Genomic DNA, 20,493 nt, shown 5'->3' with positions numbered 1-20,493 from the left:
AGATATTTCTCTTCTCTGCTTGGGCCCACAAAATCTGTAGAGTTTAATATCTCTGAAACTGCAGGCCCTCTGTGAAGTTTGATTGAAATTGCCCAAAAGGATCAAAAGTTATTCTGGGACTTAACTCACAGACAAGCAGACCCATAAATGTGATTACTTTTTAAGAAATCAGGTTAGGAGGTCTTGAGAAGGCTAAGTGCCGGTAACACCTTCAGCCAACTCAGAGGTGAAAAGGGAGTAACAGAAAGACATCTCTTCATAAAATTACTGGCTATTATAGTAATTGGTCTATATTTGAGCCTCCTTCTCTTGATAATGGCTCTAATTGGTAACAAATGTCATTGTCACAGCAGCAAAATCCTACATTGCGTGAAAAAGTACATTTCTCTTGTAAAAAGACCTACCAGAGCACCAATATTAGAATACTTGCAAAGAAATAATGAAGAAATACTTAAGGTTTTGAGCTTCTCCACAAAGAGCGAGCAAAGACACATCATACCTTTCCGTACTGTTTGGCATTGACCTGCAAATAGAGGAAAAGAAAAATCATTATAGGTCAGGTGTACATAGTACCTCCCTGGTTTTACGAATTGTCCAATCTGGTATCCCCACAGAGGCTGCTGAAGCTCTGTGTCCTGAGGTCCAGACATACCAAGGACAAGCACATATTCCCAGCAGGCATGTATCGCACGTATACACAAAGAGAAAATGCAGTACAGGCAAACACAAAGCATCATCCTGTTCCCCTTTCTGGTTAAACAGGATGAAATACCATTGATGAAAAAGAAGTACAGGTGAATCCCTCCAGTTGCTCAGCACAGACACACCGGAACCTGAGTAACTAGGCTGTTTCCCAGTAGCTGGGAATACACTGACCTACTGGTTGCCTCATGTGCTGACACACACATTAGTCCCTCTGGCAGCTGGTCCAGACCAAGGGTCTCACTGTTAGCCAAGCCCCAGACACTTTGGTCTTCCTAATAGGTGGCTTGGACCTCCTGATTCTTCAAGTATCCAATGAGACCCTCTGGTCTTGTCAGTATCTAGCCCAGGATTACAGTCCCTCAAGTATCCATCTCCCATATATTTTGTCCTGTCCACTGCTAGTCCAGCTTGGTGTTTGCTAGCAATGGCACACACTGACAAACACACACAAGGCACACACACTCTGATCCCTCCAACTGCTGAACCCTGGTCACACAAGCCCTACCGACCCATTGTCTCACACCAGTTGCTGGCATGAGGAACCTCATACACCCTCATCCACATGCACAAAAAGCAATACCCTCACCCAGGCAAAGAGTTGGAAATGGAGTTTAATAAGAAGACAGGAAAGACTGCAGGGATCAGGTACAGGGCATGGCAGGCAAATCCACTGACCAACCAGTCCTTGATCCACTTTAAAAAGGGAGGACTTGACAATGTATCTGAAATGTGGTTTCGTAAGAAATCAGGCCTGTGTTTGACAAAGGTGTTGAGCCCAGCCCTGACAACTGGCCAAGATTTCTAGACATGCCTAAAAACTGTAACTTCGGTGCCTAGGAAATTTCACTAATCAAAATGTAGGTCCTTATCAATCTGTTTAGTCTAAAACTCCATAGGATTCCTTCCATACATAACAAGGTGTCTCATTGATCTCCACTAAAAAAATCTGTTGGTCCTAAATGATGTTGTCTGTGACTTTTTTGTAAAGCAATTCAGCCTTTGGTAGATATGAGGGGACTTTGTTTCTTCCCCATCCTACTTCATCCTATCTCTAGCAACTGCATTTTATCATCCTTTAATAACATCTTAAAACTAATTATTTCCCTCCCCAAAAGCTCACTCTTCTAATGGTTAGAAATTGCCTTTTAATTTCCTCTTTGAAAGTATTTGTGGCCAGTTTATGTCCATGTGGTGTTGTGCCAGCATTGTGCTTCAGCTTAAATAGCTCTCTGTGTTCCCTGGTGCATTCCTTCACCCCCTGCTTGCACAGAGCGATCAGATCTCCTCAGCTTTCTGTTTACTAGGTCAAATAAATGAAGCTCTCTTGATTCTGAAGGAACATGGTTTGATGACTCAGGAGAGGCCTCTTTTTCTCCCAATAACCAATGATTTTATATTGTCCTTCTCCAATACTTGCAACTAAAGAAAAATATTGCTACCAAGGTATTGGAGTTGTTTTCACCAGCGCCTCATAGGAGCTAAGCCAGTAACTGCAAGTTTTTTCAGCACCAACAGGTTCACTTTCCTTATGATGTACTGGGAATCTAGCTCTGCTGCTACTTCTCCTAGCTTTTACTGGGGGGACAGGCATCTAGTTTCTTGTTCATCTTTGAATCAGGTATTTGTCCTCATAAGACCAAATTCATTATGTTTTCTTTTTTTACTGCTAAAGAGAGCTTAAACTTCTACTCCTGGCATATTTGTTTAACTGTAATCATCTGCATATGTGTTGCTAATGAGCTGATCGTTCTTTAGCCAAAATAAAGTCATTGTAATGAGAACTAAATTAACCCTGGGGTTTTATCTTGGAGGGGGACATTGAATTGGAAATTAGTCTGGTTCTATATTATGACTTGTAATTGAGCCACATTACCTCATAAAATAAATGAGGCATCAGAACTAGCAGAAACAGTGCACCTCCAACACCAACAAGTTCTGGTAAGCAGCAAGCTGGAAAAAATTATATCCATACATACTGCTTTCCTGGCTCAGTACATTATGCTAATTGCATTAAATAATACCTGGTTCATCAACAGTGCCTTCCGTTATAGGATTTCAGTGTTTCCCCTAGCTAGGCACAATCCCCTCTGTGAGTTAGTTATTAAGGTCAAGACATTTCTAAAAAAGCTTCATCTCAGCCAGATACTGCATGTAGTGTTACATCTGGGGATAATCAAGGAATAGCATTTTGTATAACACTATCTGGGAAAGAGTGATCTCTTGTTAGTAAGAGCTCCAGCAATTAATCCTGCTGATAAAATTGGATGCCACTACCTCCTGAATCTGGATAGTCTTATATCCTAACGCCATCACACCCACGTTTCAGAGGCCTTGGACACAAGTCTGGAGCCAGTCAAATGTTCCATACAGAGGGGAAAACATGGTGTGGATGGGACTGGCTTGAGTTCAGCCACGTCCCAACAAGCAAAGTGACGCTATCTCTGTTTATCATCTGCATCATTAGCAATGAATCCCCTTCATTACTTTGAAGGGTGGATGAGAAATATTTGACACCTTTTTTTTTTCTCTCCTGAGCAGAAAATGAATATACTGTAGCTATTATTTTAGTCTAGAGGGTCCTGTGTGTTGAGCACAGCTCTTCATGGGGCATTTGGGGAATATGAATGGTCTTTCTACATCTGCTCACATTTCCTCAAAGGTAAGAGGCATTTTGCCCTCTGCTGGCTCTGGGACCAAGCTACAAATGTCCCTTTTGTTTCTATCTCTGACATGCAATAATCAAATAGTGAAACTGAGGTGCATGCAATCTCCCTGACTTCTTTTGCTGTACAGGAGTGTTATAGCCACCAGTGTGGCACAAGCCAATTCTCAACGGTGTCTCAGGATTCTGCTTATTCAGCTGGAGCAAAAAGGTGTTCTGGGAACACGCTGGAACAAGCAGAGGAAACCAAAGAGGAAATGCAGCAGGCGGGGTCTGGACAAGGTGCTGCTGCTTGTCCCTGCTCCAGCTCTCTGAACAGGAGCAGACTTGCTGAATTTAGCAGATGCCTCTTTCTGCCCAGCTGGCCAGAAGGAAGGCATCGGGGAGAAATGGATAGCCGATGGAAGAGACATGAAATTTCACTAAGTCATAGCTATCCCTGGGTTCACCAGAGGACTGGATCCTTTTGTGAGCAGGAGATGTTAACACAGAAGAGGTAAAAGCAACTCTGGTTTCATACTGTCTGCTACCTGGCTTCTACACTTGCATGTTTTAATCATTCTTACAGAGGGAGAGGCAATCTATTAAACAACATGGCTATTACTCATTAACAAAGATGCTGACTGAAGAGGATAAATCTATTTTTTAGATGAGGAACCCAAATCCATATAAATCTTTTCCATGGCAACTGAAGTTATTCATCTCAGTATGTGATAAGCAGGGGTGAATCTGCAACATCCCCTGCTTAGTGGATAAAGCTTTTCCACTATTTGTGACCCAGGATGCCCCTTACAAAATCGGTTATCAATATTTACTCATTCACTAGCAAAACTGACTCCTTGCTCCTGGGTCCTACACCTAGATCTAAGTCTAAAATTAGATCTAAGCCTCACAGTTTTGCAGCATATTATGCTGTTTTCTCTCTATCTATGCAACTTTTTCTGCTGTCAGAGGCCAGCTCTGCCAATACTGTACTACCTCTCCCCATCATGGAAGCTATCATATGACCCATACATCAGACACAACTCTGTCTTGTAAACACCCAGGAGTGAAATAGCTTGAAATTTCAGGTTATCAGGAGCCAATGTACATAAAACCAAGAGAGAAAAGGTCTGGTTTATACCTAACCTTGCTTTATAGCCAGTCTTAAACATGTATGTGTGCTGATGTGGTGTTTGGACTTTCCCAATGTTTTCTAATGCCAATGCTTACATATGTTTTGGAGTGTGAAGCTCTGCAAGGGCCAAAGATAATTCTCTAGTATGTGTGCTTATATAAATAAGTGCGAATACACGTAGCTGGGCCAGAGCCTGCCTGCCTGCCTGGAGAGCCAGTGGCAGGAAACTCTCCAAGGCCAGCTCCCAAGCTGCAGCTGTACTGTCTGTTCCTGCAGCCCTGCACCCACAGTCCTAGGTCTCTGCACACAGAAGTCACCAGCAAATCCCCATCCCCACCCATTATAGCTCATTTTCTCTAAGCTCTGGCAATACCAGAAGAATTCAGCCACTCCCTTTCTCATTTTCATAAGAGAAATGACAGGTGATGATATACAAAGAGTTCCTGGTTCACTTGGCAGGCTTCAGTTGCTGCTTCTTCTGTGCTTGAAAGAGTCTAAACCTTTTCTATTTTTTGGGCAGAGGCTCCCCTGGTCTCAAAGGAATACAGTGTCGCCCACTCTCAAAGTCACATCCATGGATAGGTTGGTACAGAGAGACCTTTTTCTTTCTGACCCAGAACAGCCTTTTCAATTTTTTATGTTTATTTTTGTACTCTAGCTATTCCATCAGAGCTACAAAAGTCCTTTCAGTAGCACAGTTTCTATTTAAGATTATGGATAAAATAACTTATTGAAGAGGAGAAAAGCCATTTCAAGCTTTCTGAGCCCTCTCTATAATACACGCTTATGGTTTCAATTTGCAAAGGCAAGCTTGAAAATCTACAATGCAGCACATACATATTTTACTGCCAAGCTTACATTTTTTCCCTTGATGATTCAGCACTGAAGGAAGCAAGCTGCTGTGATTAACCCTAACCCAGACAACAGGGATCAACAGCTACTTCCAGTACCATGGCCTGGCCACTTGCCATTTCAAGAGCAAAGGCAACAGGAGACTCGTGCAATTGATGATATGGAATAAGCCCAAAGGCCATTCTTAAATCTAAAATATCTAAATCATTCAGTGAGGTAGACTGGTAGGGGGTGTGCAGGTCTTTACAACATAAATTATCTCATCATTGATCTGTGCAGTCCAGCACACCCATTACCAGCTTTCTAGGCTTCTTACAATACTTTTCTTAAACTGGAAGACATATGTATTCATTTTAGTCTGTTTATAGTAAAAACCTCCACTTTTCCACACGAAGCGTTTCAGTTCCTTGTTATATTAGTATTTATTATTATATTATATTGTTGTTCTACATGGCTCATTGAGTCAGTCTTTCAATGATAATCTGCCTTGTAACACTAAAGAGACAAAACTTAATATCAGTAGTAAGATGCAAATGCTGTTTCTACGATTTTGCAAAACACTGGAACAGCACCTTCAAATGGCAAAGCACAGCCTGCTTCAGGAGCCAGCTCCCAGCTACAGCATGAGGACAAGAACAGGACAAGATCCATTATATAACTTTATATAACTGTAAAATGGACCAGAATCATGAGGAGGAGGGTGAAGGAGGAGTGAATATGTGAGAGGACTAGTAGCAGAGGACTGAGAGAGATGAGTAGCTTGGACAGGGGGAAAACAGTCAAACAGAAAGCCCAAAAGAGAAAGCAGCTACACATCTAAGGCATACATGCAAGGGCAGAACTGGAGAAGATCCACAGCCACAGAAAAGGAATTCCAGGAAAACCGGAGAAGAGAGGAGCGCTTGCAAAAAGCAGCCACGTGGTTAACTCAATTTTCTGGATACATCAAAGTTTTTGTGAGCAGAGGACTGAATTCCTGTCATTAATCTTCCACTCTGGCAATTGCAGCAACTGCCTGGAGGAGCGATGTGTTTGCAACAGGCAGAAGCAGCAAGCAGGAACAACATACAGCCCTGCTTTAGCCCTGCTCCCTCACATGAAGCCTGAAAGCACCTGAAAGAGATTAATGCCTCATCTGCTTTTACTTTGCAGAGCGAGATCACAGCAGGGAGGCTCAGGCCAGTATTTGTTACTAATCACACTTCTTTCTAACCCACCTGCTGCCTGGCATTCAGTTAAACACCCATTTTTATTGAATTACTGAATTCCCACAGCAATTACACTGCAATCAGCTTTTCCTGGGTTGCTTCTCCCACAGAACTGCTCTGGGGCCAGTGAGAAGGTGCTGAAGTTTTTCCATGGATAATGGGAGCTCACAACCTGCAGGTGACAGGTCCAAATCTGTGCAAATGCATAACAAGACTTGTCATATGGCAAGGGCACAAAGACAGCCTCAGTGGGGCCAGCAATTTCCCCTTGTTTCTAGTTGCTCAGATGCAACTCAGACATGTCTGCAGTGATAGGAACCTAAAAGAATGGATGAATAATATTTCTGTCTGCCTGTCTGTCCCCACCACCTGCCTTGGTGCCTCTGGTGACCAGACCCCCTCCCTGTGTCATCTCAGCTGTGTATCTGCCTGGTAAGTGCTGCTCCAGGGAGTCCTTCATGAGCTGAAAATCCTGAACAGAAACATAATTCTCAAAACAAAATATACTAAATGTCCTTTCCTGGCCTCAGTTGAGATCTTTTCCAAGTTGCGAGGGAAAAATTACCCATTGGGAAAACAAAATGCAACAGAGACAATGACAACAAAATATGTTGCCAAATTGGCTGAAGGCTTACTGAGCTGCATGTGTGGCTAGGCTGCTGCTGAACAAGCATTTCCTGTGTACCAGGATGATCTGGAGACATATGGAGATCATCCCTCAGTGTCTGGTCAGTGAAGGAGGGAGAAATCAGCTCAGATGCGGGGGATGATGCTGTTTAAACAACAGCTGTGATGAGAAGGTGCAATAAGTCAGGAAATCTCAACAACTATCATCTAAAGGATCACATTTTTTGCCAGGGTGCCTGGAGAAGGATGAAAACACTTATTAAGCTGGTAATGTGGAGTTGGGAGCTGGGGTGCCTCCACAGCTGTACTTTGTGATCACACACTCTTTTCAGACACAAAGGATTATGTCTGAAAAAACTGAGGAGTTTATCTGTTCTACTACAACCTTTCCAAAACATTTGCCAAAATATCATTCCATCCTCTTTAAAGAGTCTATGCAGCCCCCTAGAACAACTCTGTCTATTCTTTAGTTTAGATGTATGAAAATTATTGTAATTAACATCACATTTGATTCTCCTGTGAGTTTTAACCAAATGTGGTGGTTTTATGTTACAAAAGATTGACAGTTAATTCAACAACCTTGACTTAAATCAACATCTTAATCTCATATTGTCTCCTAGATAAAGGTGTCATGTTATAACCCTGTAAAACTCAGGTGTTTTATAGGGAGTTACAAATCAATTGAGGTACAGCAGGATAAATTAAGGGATCGAAATTTCATTTTTATTTCTACAGTGGGCAAAGTGACCCTAAGTCCCCAAAATCCATTAATCTGTGACAGCTGCATCAAAATGGGAGAGTGATTCTGTCCAAACAAGATTCAGCAGTCATAAAAGCCCAGCAAAGAGACCAAGACATGGCCCACCAGCCTCAAACACTATCCTCACAACATGATAGGTGACTTCTGCGTGGTACCTCCATGCTCAGCCCTATCTCAAGCAATGATACCTGTGACATTTATCCAACATTTGCTCCAGGCTTGAGAAGGGAATGGCTCTCACATGATGTCAGCAGCCCAAAGGGACCATGGTATCTATCAGCCAGCCAACATCCTCAAACCCTGTGACTGTGTGAAGGGAAAGGCAATGCCCATAAATATTACAGGGGATCAAAAATTAGTATTAGAGTCTTGCTAAAAGCCTAGCTGTTCCTTAGGGCAGCGGGGTTTTGTTCAAGTTTTGACTTCTATGTGTTCACACCCCCACGATTTATAGATATCTCAACAAGTATCCTGAAAAAACTTTGCCTTTAGACTAAAATCATACATAAACCATTTCAGCAGTAAAAGGATATACCTGTGTATTATATTTTCAATATAAACTTACTTTTCCCACATAAGTGGCTGTTTCTGATCCCATTTCCCATGTTAAATGTAGCTGAAGGTCAGTGTTGCTAAAATAATAATTGTGTAGAAATACTAGAGCCAATGGCGGGAATCCAGAGCAGCTCACATGATTCAGTGATGACAACCGGCTTTACAAGAGCTGGAATTTCTCATCTTGTGAGTGAGCATGATGTCAATGCTAGTTCTGCATTTTTGTGTTTTGGCAAGACTTGGTCACATCCATCTTGGGTCCAGCAGGCAAGATTCCTAGGGCTTGGGCTTTCCCACATGTGGCAGCACAGTCCTGTGGTCATGCTCCATGTGAGCACCTGCCTGTGCCAGCCACAGCAGGATGAGGGACCCAGCTGGCACCACTGGCCTGGGGCAGAGAGCAGACCCCAGCCCACTGCAGGTCATTCAGTGCAATCACACGCACAGGAGCAGCAGCACCTGGAGAGGCTCTGTCTGTGTGTGTGTGCACAGATACAAGTTTTACCAGGAAACTGGTGTTAGAAACATCCACAGCAAGTGAACAAGTATGCTCAGGTCCCATGAAGCTGGGCCAGTGTGAAGATCATGAAAGGAAATAGCTTTTCCCTTTTCACTTAGCAAAAACCATGGCACACTGTGGAGTTGGGAACTGCAGAGAAGAGTGGAAAGGTATAACATTTATATTGGAAGCCACTTTTACTGACAGTCTGACTTCCCAGAAGACAATCAGCCTTACTCAATGCCATGGCTTAGAGAGGAGCCAGTATCACAGAATCTGTTCCGGGCTCCAGAAAAAATACCATACCAGTCCCCTGCCTCCCACCCTGGTGGTTTGTTACTCTTCATCTCTCTTTCTTTTACCTCCCCACTCCCTCCCATCTCTAGCAGTTAAGGTCAGAGACCCCCAGGATGGGGCAATGTCTGACTCAGGACTAGAACAAGCCAAAATAATGGGAAACGCCAAGGAACTTTTGAGAGGAGGAGATCCAAAAGTGGTGGATGGGCCAATGAGGGCAATTCTGGGAGCAGCACTCAGGCTGCTCTCCTACCTCCACAGCTTCAGATCAAACAGCTCCAGCCCTCTGGACTCCTGCCTGGAGAACAGGAGGCTCGAGGGGGGGAGCTTATCACTCTCTACAACTACATGAAGAGAGGTTGTAACAAGGTAAGGTAGCTCTCCTCCCAGATAACAAGTAAAAGGAAAAGAGGAAACGCCCTCAAGTTGTGCCAGGGGAGGTTTAGGTTGGATATCAGGAAAAATTTCTTCACAGAAAAGGTTTTCAAGCATTGGAACAGGCTGCCCAGGGAAGGGATTGATCATCATCCCTGGAGGTATTTAAAACACCTGCAGATATGGTACTTAGGGACATGGTTTAGGCTGAACACAGTCGTGCTGGGCTAATGATTGAACTCGACGATCTCAGGGATCTTTTCCAGCCGTAACTATTCCATGATTCTATCCTCTGCCAGGCTGTGCCATGTGCCCGAAACACCCTTGAAATGCTCGGGCAAGGATCGGGAGCCTGGCAAAAGGCTCGGGCATCCCTGCTGCGTTTAACCCCAGCCCAGCTCCGGTGCCTGCCCGGAGCCTGTACGAGCCGAGGAGCCCACACGGTGGCACCACAGACGGCGGCGCGGCCCCGGACGGTGGTGGAGGCGCTGCCCGGGGCCAGGGGCCACCCGGGGCCGCCAGGGGCCCTCTGACACCCGCCCCTGGGGAGGTCCCAGGCCAGGGCGAACCTCGGACGTTGCCTCCCCGCGCACCCTGTAAGCCCTGGGGGCTCCCACTGGAGCACCGGTGTGCCCCTGCCCCAGAACTCCGCAATAAAACTCTGCCTGAATACAACTGATCAGGAAAGGCTTTATTGGTATTATTAAAGGTTTTATCGCTGTTGTGCCCCATCCCTGGAAACATTCAAGGCCAAGCTGGATGCATCTTGGAACAACCTGGTCTGGTGGAAGGTGACCCTGCCCCTGCAAGGGGGTTGGAACTAGATGACCTTTAAGGTCATTTCCAACCCAAACCATTCTATGATTCTATTATTCTATGATTCTATTCAGCCTTAGCCTGACCCTGGTGGCATTGCAACTGCACAGTTGGCCTCAGCTGCAAGAAAATTTGAAGGCAAGTGACTTCAGCCTGCTTCTCTGTGGATTTTGGTTTCGTTTTCAGTTATGATAAAGTACTTTGTTTAACTAATTACCACAGGAGTACATCAGTCAGCAGCAGAGACACACATGACTTGGATAAAAGAGGAACCTGTGCTACCAGCTCCCTCCACTAAAGGTTGGCCACCTCTTGGGGGAAACATGCTAAGTTGTGCTTTTCTCACCCAAACTATAGGTTAAGAGGCCAGTTAAACTCATCAGGGTCTGGAAATGCTGCCTCACAAGGGGACAATGTAGCATCCTATCACTGGAGTAGACAGTGGCTTACTGACTCCCAAGGGATACAGCACACAGCTAAGGAGAAGGGATTTGCCCTCTCTTGGTGCCACAGTTCCCAACTGCTGCTCAAAAAGCTCCACACACGGTGTATGATGCCCGTATCATATTGTAGAGCTGGATTATAAGTAATCATTTCTTTATTTTTCTAAACAGAAAAGCAAAAAGCATTTTGAAAGGATTTTGGTATTGTAAATCATGTTTCACTTTGGCTTCTTATTAAAAATAAGGCAAAATGAGTCACTGCAGAACAAATATCACTGAGAAGAGCAGGCAGCCTGAAGAAAGCAGCTCCAGCCTCGCTGGGAGTCAGACAGTGGAACTGGTTCCTGCTCTCCTCTCCTACAAGAGCAGCTCCAGGCTGGTCTCCTCTTGCAGGGCACTGCAGGTCTGACCTCTGAGATGCATCAGGACCTACGCAAGGAATCCTAAAACGGGGGAGAAAATCCCACTGCTACAGCTGAAGACATAACCTACTGCCCTAACCATGGAAAGGAGACCCCTGCCAGGTCTGTTTGTGAGCACTGCTGCAGTGCCCTTTCTTTTCATGTGGCCTGACATGACCTTACCCCCCCTTTTAGAAAAGGAAGACCCTTGAGAAATCTGGCAGGTCTCTGAATGTCCAAGCTGCTACTTTATTGTCTGATTCAACAGTCCTCCAGTGTGAAGTGTACCCCATCCTCCTGTGGCACACAATGTTGTGACGTTGACAGCTCCCTTTCCCTACCTTTACCCATCCCTCTAGCACCATATTCATCTCTCCAGTCCCACTAGGTCCAAGGTATTTTTCCACTGCTTGCCCTTCTGCAAGCCCTCCCCCAAAGACAGCACAATTGCCAACACACACAAAACACTCTACCACAGCAGAGTTACCCCTCAATGATCCATAGATTTGTGGCTGCTAGGATTGATATCCCATGGCAAAACTGATCAGTTGGAACTGGAGTAGAATCATACCTCACAGAGAAAGGGCATGCTGCAAACCACACTGCCTCTTCCTGTAACTGGCTGTAAATAGTCTACAACACTTCTCTTTGTGCAGCTTTGTCCAAAAATAAAATCCCTTTAGGCTGTGGTAAACCTTGATGTTCATGGGAACAGCACTCTCAAATTATATGCAGTACATGGCACATGGACTGCATTGTGTAGCAGTTCAATGCCAGTGACAGTCTTTGGCTTATATTTAAACATTGAAATATAGCTGAATTTCTTTGGGCAACATTAAGATCACTTTAAGGTTAACTTATATCTTCCTGTAATCCCATAAAATAAATATTTTTCTGACTCATTTTAAGTTTAGGCCCTCTGAAAATAGTTTTCCTGGAATAGACCTTGTCACTACACTGAAATTCATGCCTCCATCATATACACATAAATGACATTTTAATCAAATACACTTGATAAAAACCACAGATTTTTAAAAGACATTGTTAATATTTTTATTAGTCGATAGTTACTGAACCGAAAGCTTTCAATCAATTTAGCAGCATATTCCTATTTAACCTTTATTCTAAAGGGTAAATTTACTTTTCCAGCCAATCAACTCGTACAAATTCCATATTGCTTATAGCAAGTTAAAACACACCCTTACAGCTGTCAGATCCTAATAAATCTCATGTTTTGGACTTGAAATAAGTGACCTAAAGCTAAATGTAAGGAAAAGCTTTTTTTCTTAAGCCGAAAAGCATACAGAGGGTCAAAAGTTCACCTTCTCACAATCTGATTACCACATTCCTAGAAGGCAAGGCCAGAGATGAGGCAAATCTTCTACATTCCCCATGAGAGCGAGGGGGGTCCTAACAGTTGGGAAGTCCAAAAAGTGACAGAGAGACACATCTACAGAAAGACCTAAAGACAGTAATGGGGAATCATTATGTTCCCTTGCATCACAGCCTTGTTTTTCTGTTGCAGAGTCACACACCTCCTGCCTTCCCATCCACACTTCCCAAGCACAACCCCAGTTTCATCACTAGCAGTGTGCAGGTTTCCAAAAAGCTGATCCCCCTTGTCTCTAGAGTGACAACTCCTGTCTCCCTCTCCTTGAAGCTGGAACCCTTTACTCTGCTCATCTCCAGGAGAAGGAAGAAGAGAAGAAGAGGGACTTTTGGGGTGATAAATCTTACCTAGGGTCTCCTGGCCGGTTTCACAGTGGGGAGCTGGCTTGGTGGCCCTAAGCAGTGTGCCGAGGAGGAGCAGGAGCCTCAGAACCATGCTGGAGCCCCTTAGGCAAGCAGCACAGTGATGTGGCACTCACTGCCCGATGGAGTGACTCCTCGCTTGGAGCCTCAGCGCGCCTCTGGCTCTCCAAGCTGCAGAGGAAATCAGTGCACTGCAAGGGCATGCCCACGTCTCACAGTGTGTGCAGTCCAGGCGTCAGATTTCAGCGAGCGTTTGAGCTTGGAAAGCAAAAGGCTTTGAGACAGAGAGGGAGGAGGAGTGAGCTCCCCCTCCCCTCTGCCTCCAGACCGTCTCCCTCTTGCAGCTTGGTTTACAATTTCATAAACAGTTTGAGCAAAGGGGGGGTCCCTGCAGGGTTGTGCCCGGCTGCTCCTCAGCTGCGGGTTTGATGTCTTTGGTCTTCGTGCAGCAGTTTTCCTAAGGGACAAGAGGAGCTTCATGAAAGCGTGTCTCACTGAAGCCAAGAGCAACTGCCTGAAGAGAGCAGGGAGAAAAGAGAGAGAGAAAAGCAAACAATTGAAAGCAACTTTCCTCCCAAAGAATGGTATTTCATCAAACAACTGCAAGTTTAAAACATAACATGACAACAAAGGGACCCTAAACTGCATCCCCTCCAGCACAGCAAGATTGAGAATCCACAGAATAGCCACCAGGATCTCTCTCTGTGTGCTCCTCCTGAGCATTTTACTTAAGATAAGATTCAGTTTACAGAAGCAACCTTGGAGGGATGCCAGTATTTTCTCTCTATTCTTAAAAAAGAATAACTTCACAAAAACCTAGATGAGATTCCAGAAAAACATTATAAGCTTTAACTGGATGGTAAATCTATAGTAAATTGTTTGTAAATTGATTTTTTTATTATCTTGCTTGTTTGGGGGGGGTTTCTGTTTTTTTGGTTTTTTTTCTTTTTTGAGAAATATGCATTGTATGTTTTTATTTCTACGTGACAGGTGGAGAAGCCTCCCTTAGGTAGGATGTGAAATCCTCATTTCTTACCTATACATCAAAAAAAAATCCTGTATCACAGAAAAAAAAAAAAGGAATTTTTCTTCAAAAATCTAGACCAAAACAGACCAAAGCTTCCTATCTTTTCAGGTAGTGCATGTTCCTTTGAGGACAGATACCTGCTTACACACGAGAATAGAGAATCTGTCCTTGCAGACAGAGCACTCTGGTTCCTGCTGATCAGTATCGAAGATCAGTAAGGAGGTATGGTGCTATATGACAATGTAATCAAATAAGCCCCCCATAGGGAAACCACTAAAGAGGTTGACAGGGCAGGAGAAAGCTGTATACACCTCAAAAATCAATTTATGTTTCATCTCATATGGAAGAGGTGCATTGGGAAGCTCAGCAGTAAAGTATGTCCTCTGCTTCCAGGCTCTGCGAGGAAGGGGGGAGTTTGTCTCCAGGATTTCCTTCTAGATCTGGAGACTGCAGAGTCTGTCCTGGGAGTAAACAGTAGTAAAGCCTATGAGGGTTCAAAGAACAAACTTACAAGGACAAAATACTTTTTACAGCTGAGAGTGCATCCAAGCTCAAGGTTTGCTGCATGCCCAGGCTGTGCACTTGGTGTTACAGGGAAAAAAAGAGGCTGCCCAGATCTAACCAAAGTGATATGGATAAACTCTTTACAGTAAAAAAAGGCTATGGAGATAATACCTATAAACAGATGCTGACCCTCAGCCCTTGGAAATTATATCTGTATTGTAGTTTTCTGCAGCCACATACTTTGGGACCACATATCTTAAAACACAGCAAATATATGTCCCCTTTACCAAGATTGCCCAAAACATTTTGCAAACCACTGACACCTGCTTTTATTAGCACTATTAGCCCTACTGTGATACTCCACATTCATACTGTGCTCTATATTTAGTCTCAATTATTAATGAGACAAAGTCACATCGCACTGGGAATACTGATTTGGTGTCATTTGGAAATGTTAATTTGTTATTTCCCTGAATTAGAAGATTGTGGCACACCTTATATCATTCCTTGTTCTCAAGATTATTGTATCCATCTAATATTATTTGTAGCTTGTCTCTGCATCGATTCCCACACACACCCCAGCTCAATCAGCCTTCAGGTCATTGTATCATATTCGACAGAATCAAATGGAGACAGTGTAAGGACTATTCAGTACAACAGAATAAACAAGTAATGAGGAAAGTGATAAATTAAACCCACAGGCACTCAGGAACTAAGAAGCAGGTGATGAAGGAGACATTAACAGGGACCAGAATGTGTTGGTCACTGCCTGATGATGGGCTGTTAAAGGAACAGTTTGGTCACAGCCTTGAATAAGGTTAGGCTGAACTTTGTCACTGATAAGAAACATAAAATGTGATTATCTTTAGTATTATAGAAAATAAGAAGTGACTTCCGGGACCATGGAAAACTTACGATGGCCTGGTCAGGGAAAAGAGCAAAGGAAAGGACCACAATGGATCAGGGAGTCTCAAGTGTAGGAAAATCAGAGAGGAGGGGAGGGAGTGGCAGCAGGTAGGTAGGCTGGCAGGCTGTATGCTTTTCTGACATAGTCCTGTGCCTGGTCACAGGACTATTTTCATACTAAAACCTTTTTTTTTTTTTCCCACTGTGTAATCTCCCTCTCTGACCTAGGTGTACATGCTGAAAGGTCAATGTGCCAGCAACCAGAGAGACCAAATGTGAGCTGCAAAGCCAAAGTGTCAGCCACTGGAGAGACATGGATGTGTTAAGGTTTCTCCAGTGAATATAATCCTGTGTCCATGTGTGTACATGTGTAGTTTGCTAGCAAACTCCAGTCTGGATTAGCAGGCAAATAGAAGACTTCTCTGTAAAAACTCAACATGTGAATCACTGTCTGGGTAAAGGGCCTAGGCTGAAGATATGACCTGAGAGCTTGTGCTGATATTTGAGGAATCTGGGAATGTGAGCATACATGTGAACACAGAGAGTGGGATCATGTGTGTTGTCACCAGTGAACCTCAATCCTGAACAGCCAGAGAGGAGCAATAGAACTGGGCTCTCTGTACTTAGGCTTGTGTGAGTGCTGGTGGTAAACCAGCTCTTCTGGAATCGTGCATGTGTGTTTGTGCCACTGTGGGACTCATCCTTACTGCTGTCTGAACCTGTAATTGGGAGTAGTCACAGCTGCACCCACAGGTCCTGATTGCATGGATCTGACACCCACAAACATCACATCCTTAACAAACTCCACTGTACCAACTAAATAAAACCCTCAATAGCTGGAAAGCTCCAAGCTTCTTTGTTTCTTAGCCTCCACAGACCTTTTACATTCAATCAGGATGTCTATTTGGTACCAGAATAAAAAAATTTACTATATAAGTAGGACAGATGGGGGGCTAAGAATGATATTAAGATAATTAGCAGCAAAGGTAAATTTATCAGCACGTCATCACCACCTATGATTTTTTCCATGCTTGCATGCCATAAAGCATGGAGAACAGAAGGTCTGGAAGGGTTATTTCACTTACTCTTAGCTTTGATTGCCTGCTCTTTTCCTCCTTCCCAAGGGATTTGATCCCAGGCTTTACAGCGTGTCTTTCTGTGAAGGTTGGGCATGGTTGCCATCTCTGGGTTCCCCTGCAGACTTACACCTTTCTTAGGGGAACAGTAGTTCAGCTACTGCTCTTCTCACTCATACACTATTTCCAGCCATCCAGCATTTCTACCTTGTTTGACTATTTTTCAGCCCATTATTAGCACTTTGTGCATATCACTTGCCCTTCTCATATTTTTGGTGTGTATTAACACTAACTATATCAAATGGGACTACTAGCAGGTATTGCACAGTTGCATGACAAAACCTAGAAGTATTAAAAGCAGCTAGGGAAGGGATGGTTGGGAATAGAGGGATTTCTCAACCTCTCTATTTTTATTTCTGGGTTTTAGTAAATCTTCTAGTCTTTCCAGGGAGTTGACAACAAGTTCTGGCTTAGGTTTAAATATTATATTTTCATTCCAGTTTTAAAAGAATATTAAAAATGAACAAACAAATCACAGAGTGTTAAGCAGATGTAACCTGGGTTTCATCATTTGCACTTGAATTACTACAATAAATTTAAAGGATTTCACTAGCTCTTATTGCTGACTATGTCTTTCCTGATCTGACCTTTCTGTTAGCCTACAGTCTGCAGCACAGAAGCAATACAGAAATCCTCTTCAGGACTAAATACCAAAACTGCTTCATGTTCCTGGCAGGTACTCAAAGTGGGATTAAATACAGTACATTTAACTCGGTTGCATTCTCATGATTCTTACTATTGTCAGAGAAATTTAGCAGAGGGGTATACTCAGACTGGGTTTCATTACCTGGTTCTTTTTTTATTTTGACTCTAATAGGATCTGATAGGAGGTTGAACAATAAATAGAAGCAGTGCTGTCTAGATAACTATTCTGAAGGACAAACAGACAGATACCAGATGAAAATGCTACTTCATGGCTTGTTATTCTCTCCTCTACTAGCTAGTAAAGCTGGCAGGATGGTGTTTGGCAGCACATCACATCTGCTCCAGTACAAAGTCAGCAGGTGTGGTTTTAGGACTTTACAGTAGTTTAAATTAATCCAGAAGATGTTTTCATTTGCACAGCAGAAACCAATCCTCATTCTGTGTTTTCTGTTTCTATTTATTTTTCCCCCTTTTTCAGTTTCTGCAAAACAGGGCAGAGAAGAGGAGCTGCTCTCAGGACAGACAGGGAATAAACCAACAGCAATATTTTAAAAAATCCCAACTCCATTCTAGCTATCTTTGCAAGACCTTATTTCCCTGTGCCTGATGGCACTTCATGCAACAACAGAGATCTGAAAAAGGCCCACAAGGCCTTCTCTTTCATCTTCTAGCTGCTAAGCTAAAAAAGGAAAACAGACTTGTTCTCCAAACAAATATTTCTAATTCAAATTAACATGCATGTGGATAAGAGAAATGGGTAATTTACTCTAAAGATACACAGACTATTCTGAGCTCTGCACTTGTTAAGAGAAGAAGATATTTTGGGATGTTTTGCGGTGCCTTCTGGGACCATCTACATTACTCTTGGGGAGCTTTTAACATTCTCACAGAGAGTTTTTTTCAGCAGTGCCTTTTATCTCAACTTTCAATTTGTTCCCTTTATGACCCATAGGATTAAACCAGTTTATGTGTTATGCCACACATAAACACTGAGTGCTGAAAATTTGATGGAGAGACTGTAGAGAAAAAGACCACAAAAACAAGAGTTTTTGTGTTTTCCTACACAGTACCCTAAAAGTTTAACCTGGAATGGATCATGGGCTGTAACTCTCTACATGTCTCAGGTACTTCAAAAATTCCCTATAACCTCAACCAGTTACTTTTGATTATTATTCATCAAGTACATATTTGTACCAGATCACTAAGGGAAGAGGAATAATGCTTCAGTAGACCTCTTTAGTGAACCAGTCTGGCTATACTCCAAACACTGAATTTCTTGCAATGGCTTCAAAATGGGTCTTTAATTATTTTCTTTTTTTTTTTTCTGGTCATTTTGACATGTTTTGCCCATTTCTTTCCCTCAGTTTTTCCTCATAAGGTGGAAACAAAAACAAGGGGTGAGTGGGTGGATTTATTTCCCTCACTATTAATATTACTGTCACAGATATTTATTTCCTTCCTGGTTAAATATAATAAATGCTAAGAAAATGCAGCTTTTAAAAATATTTAAATCATTTAAATTCAATACAAGTACTGTCAGTGATAATTAAAATTCTGTTTTCATCTTCTCGCTTGTCACAGATTAACTAAGACAATGACCCAAAAAATTAGTTGCTTATACCACTTCCAGGTGATTCACTGAACTGATCCTATCATAATGCAGAAGAATGCAATTAAAGCAGGAGAAGGCCTTACCATCCCCAAAAGATTCAACTGAATACATGCCTTTCTACCCTTCATGTGGTCTCTGTGCTTGTTTGAGTTAATCAGTAAGAAATGAAGCCACTCAAAAAGTTTCTTTTGATGACAGGAGAAAATGATATCTAGTTAAAATTCAGACATGATCAAAGGCACAAGTGATACAAAAAAACTGGAAGGGAACCTGGCACCAGATGGTAGAATGAGACCACAAAGGGACAACAGTAATAAATATGATTCTATATGCAGGAGAACATGTGCAAAATAACATGCACTGATCACTAAACCCTGCAATAAGCACACAATATTATTTAAATTTAATCATTAAAAAGATAGAGCTGACACAAGGACTTTGTTATCCTCTCAAAGGCTGCCTCTTATTATTCCCACATGTAAAGCAGCAAAGCAGGATTACTGCTGAGGGCTTACTGGTAATACATTTTGTGGGTTTAGTTCAAGATGAGGCTCAAAGGTGACTCTGCCATAAAGCAAGAAAAATAATACAAATAAGTCGGTGAATCATAGAACTGAATATATAACAGCTACAAGGAAAAATGTGTGCTCAAAAAAGATCTGTGCTGAGAACTAAAGGTCTTTCTTTTCTTCTGATCACAGATGGAGTATTAAAAATTAATGTAAGTTCTACCAGAAAAGAACTTGACAGTCCTATTTTGAGACTCATTTCACTTTGTCTCTTCTCCCTGTCTCACAGAACATTAATGCCAAAACATTCAAAAGAAGTTCTCTAGGGCTTGCTTTGCACATTTGCAGAGGTGCTGGGAAGCATTTTGAAAAAGTGACTTGGAGTCCTTTAGTTTGTAGATACCCGATGGGGGAAACACTCAACAGACCCTGATGCTTTGCAGGGAGATCCTCGGCATTTTCCAAAGAAAAATTAGGCCCTCCAAGGCTGACACTCCCCAGAAAACTGGGAGTCAGCTCAGATAGCAAGAACCAGTAGCCATTTCAGATAATACTAGCATGACAGCTCTGAGGATTTTAACTTCATTTTCAGAAATAAACTTATGAGTTAAATCAAGACCCAGGCCTCACTTAAAACAAGGAGAAACAGGCTGTTAAAGTAGTTAAAATAAAATGCTTCTAAAGGTATTTAGGCACTTTAAAATTACATATCAGTATACTGAGAGTCTTCATCACACTAAATATTGATAATATTTAAGTGTCTTAATATTTGTTTTCTATATCGAGGTTCCAACTCTTTAGACTGACACAGTCTGTGAAAATAAAGTCTTTTTAAAGATAAGAAATTTTAGTTCAAATTATATTTTCTTCTTTTATTCAAATAATTTACAAAACATCTATCAGTGTATCAAAGTATCAGTGGAAACTAGAGAGACCAAATATAAAACAATTGTAGGGACCATCTTTTCCCGACAATCCTTGGAAGACAACATCTGTAACCTCTGATATTCAGGCATGCTCCACTCATGATATTCAGACTAAAGATGTGCTGAATTGCCCACAAAGGATAACCACCATAGCTACCA

The 20,493-nt window shown here is 42.6% G+C and overlaps 1 protein-coding gene across 1 annotated transcript in view; it reads right to left on the bottom strand.

The window, feature by feature from the left end:
• CPZ (carboxypeptidase Z) overlaps window positions 1–13,314 on the bottom strand; it is a 37,983-nt gene extending 24,669 nt beyond the window's left edge. The window contains exons 1-2 of the mRNA XM_064653341.1: window positions 13,055–13,314; window positions 500–523 (exon numbers count right to left, since the gene is read on the bottom strand). Coding sequence (XP_064509411.1) covers window positions 500–523; window positions 13,055–13,142 — 112 coding nt within the window. The 5' untranslated portion in view covers window positions 13,143–13,314. The remainder of the gene's footprint in view (window positions 1–499; window positions 524–13,054) is intronic.
• Window positions 13,315–20,493: the final 7,179 nt, after the last annotated feature.

Source organism: Pseudopipra pipra, chromosome 4, assembly GCF_036250125.1.
Source record: "Pseudopipra pipra isolate bDixPip1 chromosome 4, bDixPip1.hap1, whole genome shotgun sequence".
Taxonomy (NCBI): Eukaryota; Metazoa; Chordata; class Aves; order Passeriformes; family Pipridae; genus Pseudopipra; species Pseudopipra pipra.
Note: the sequence above shows the minus strand (reverse complement) of the source record. Positions and strands in the feature narration are given on the sequence as shown.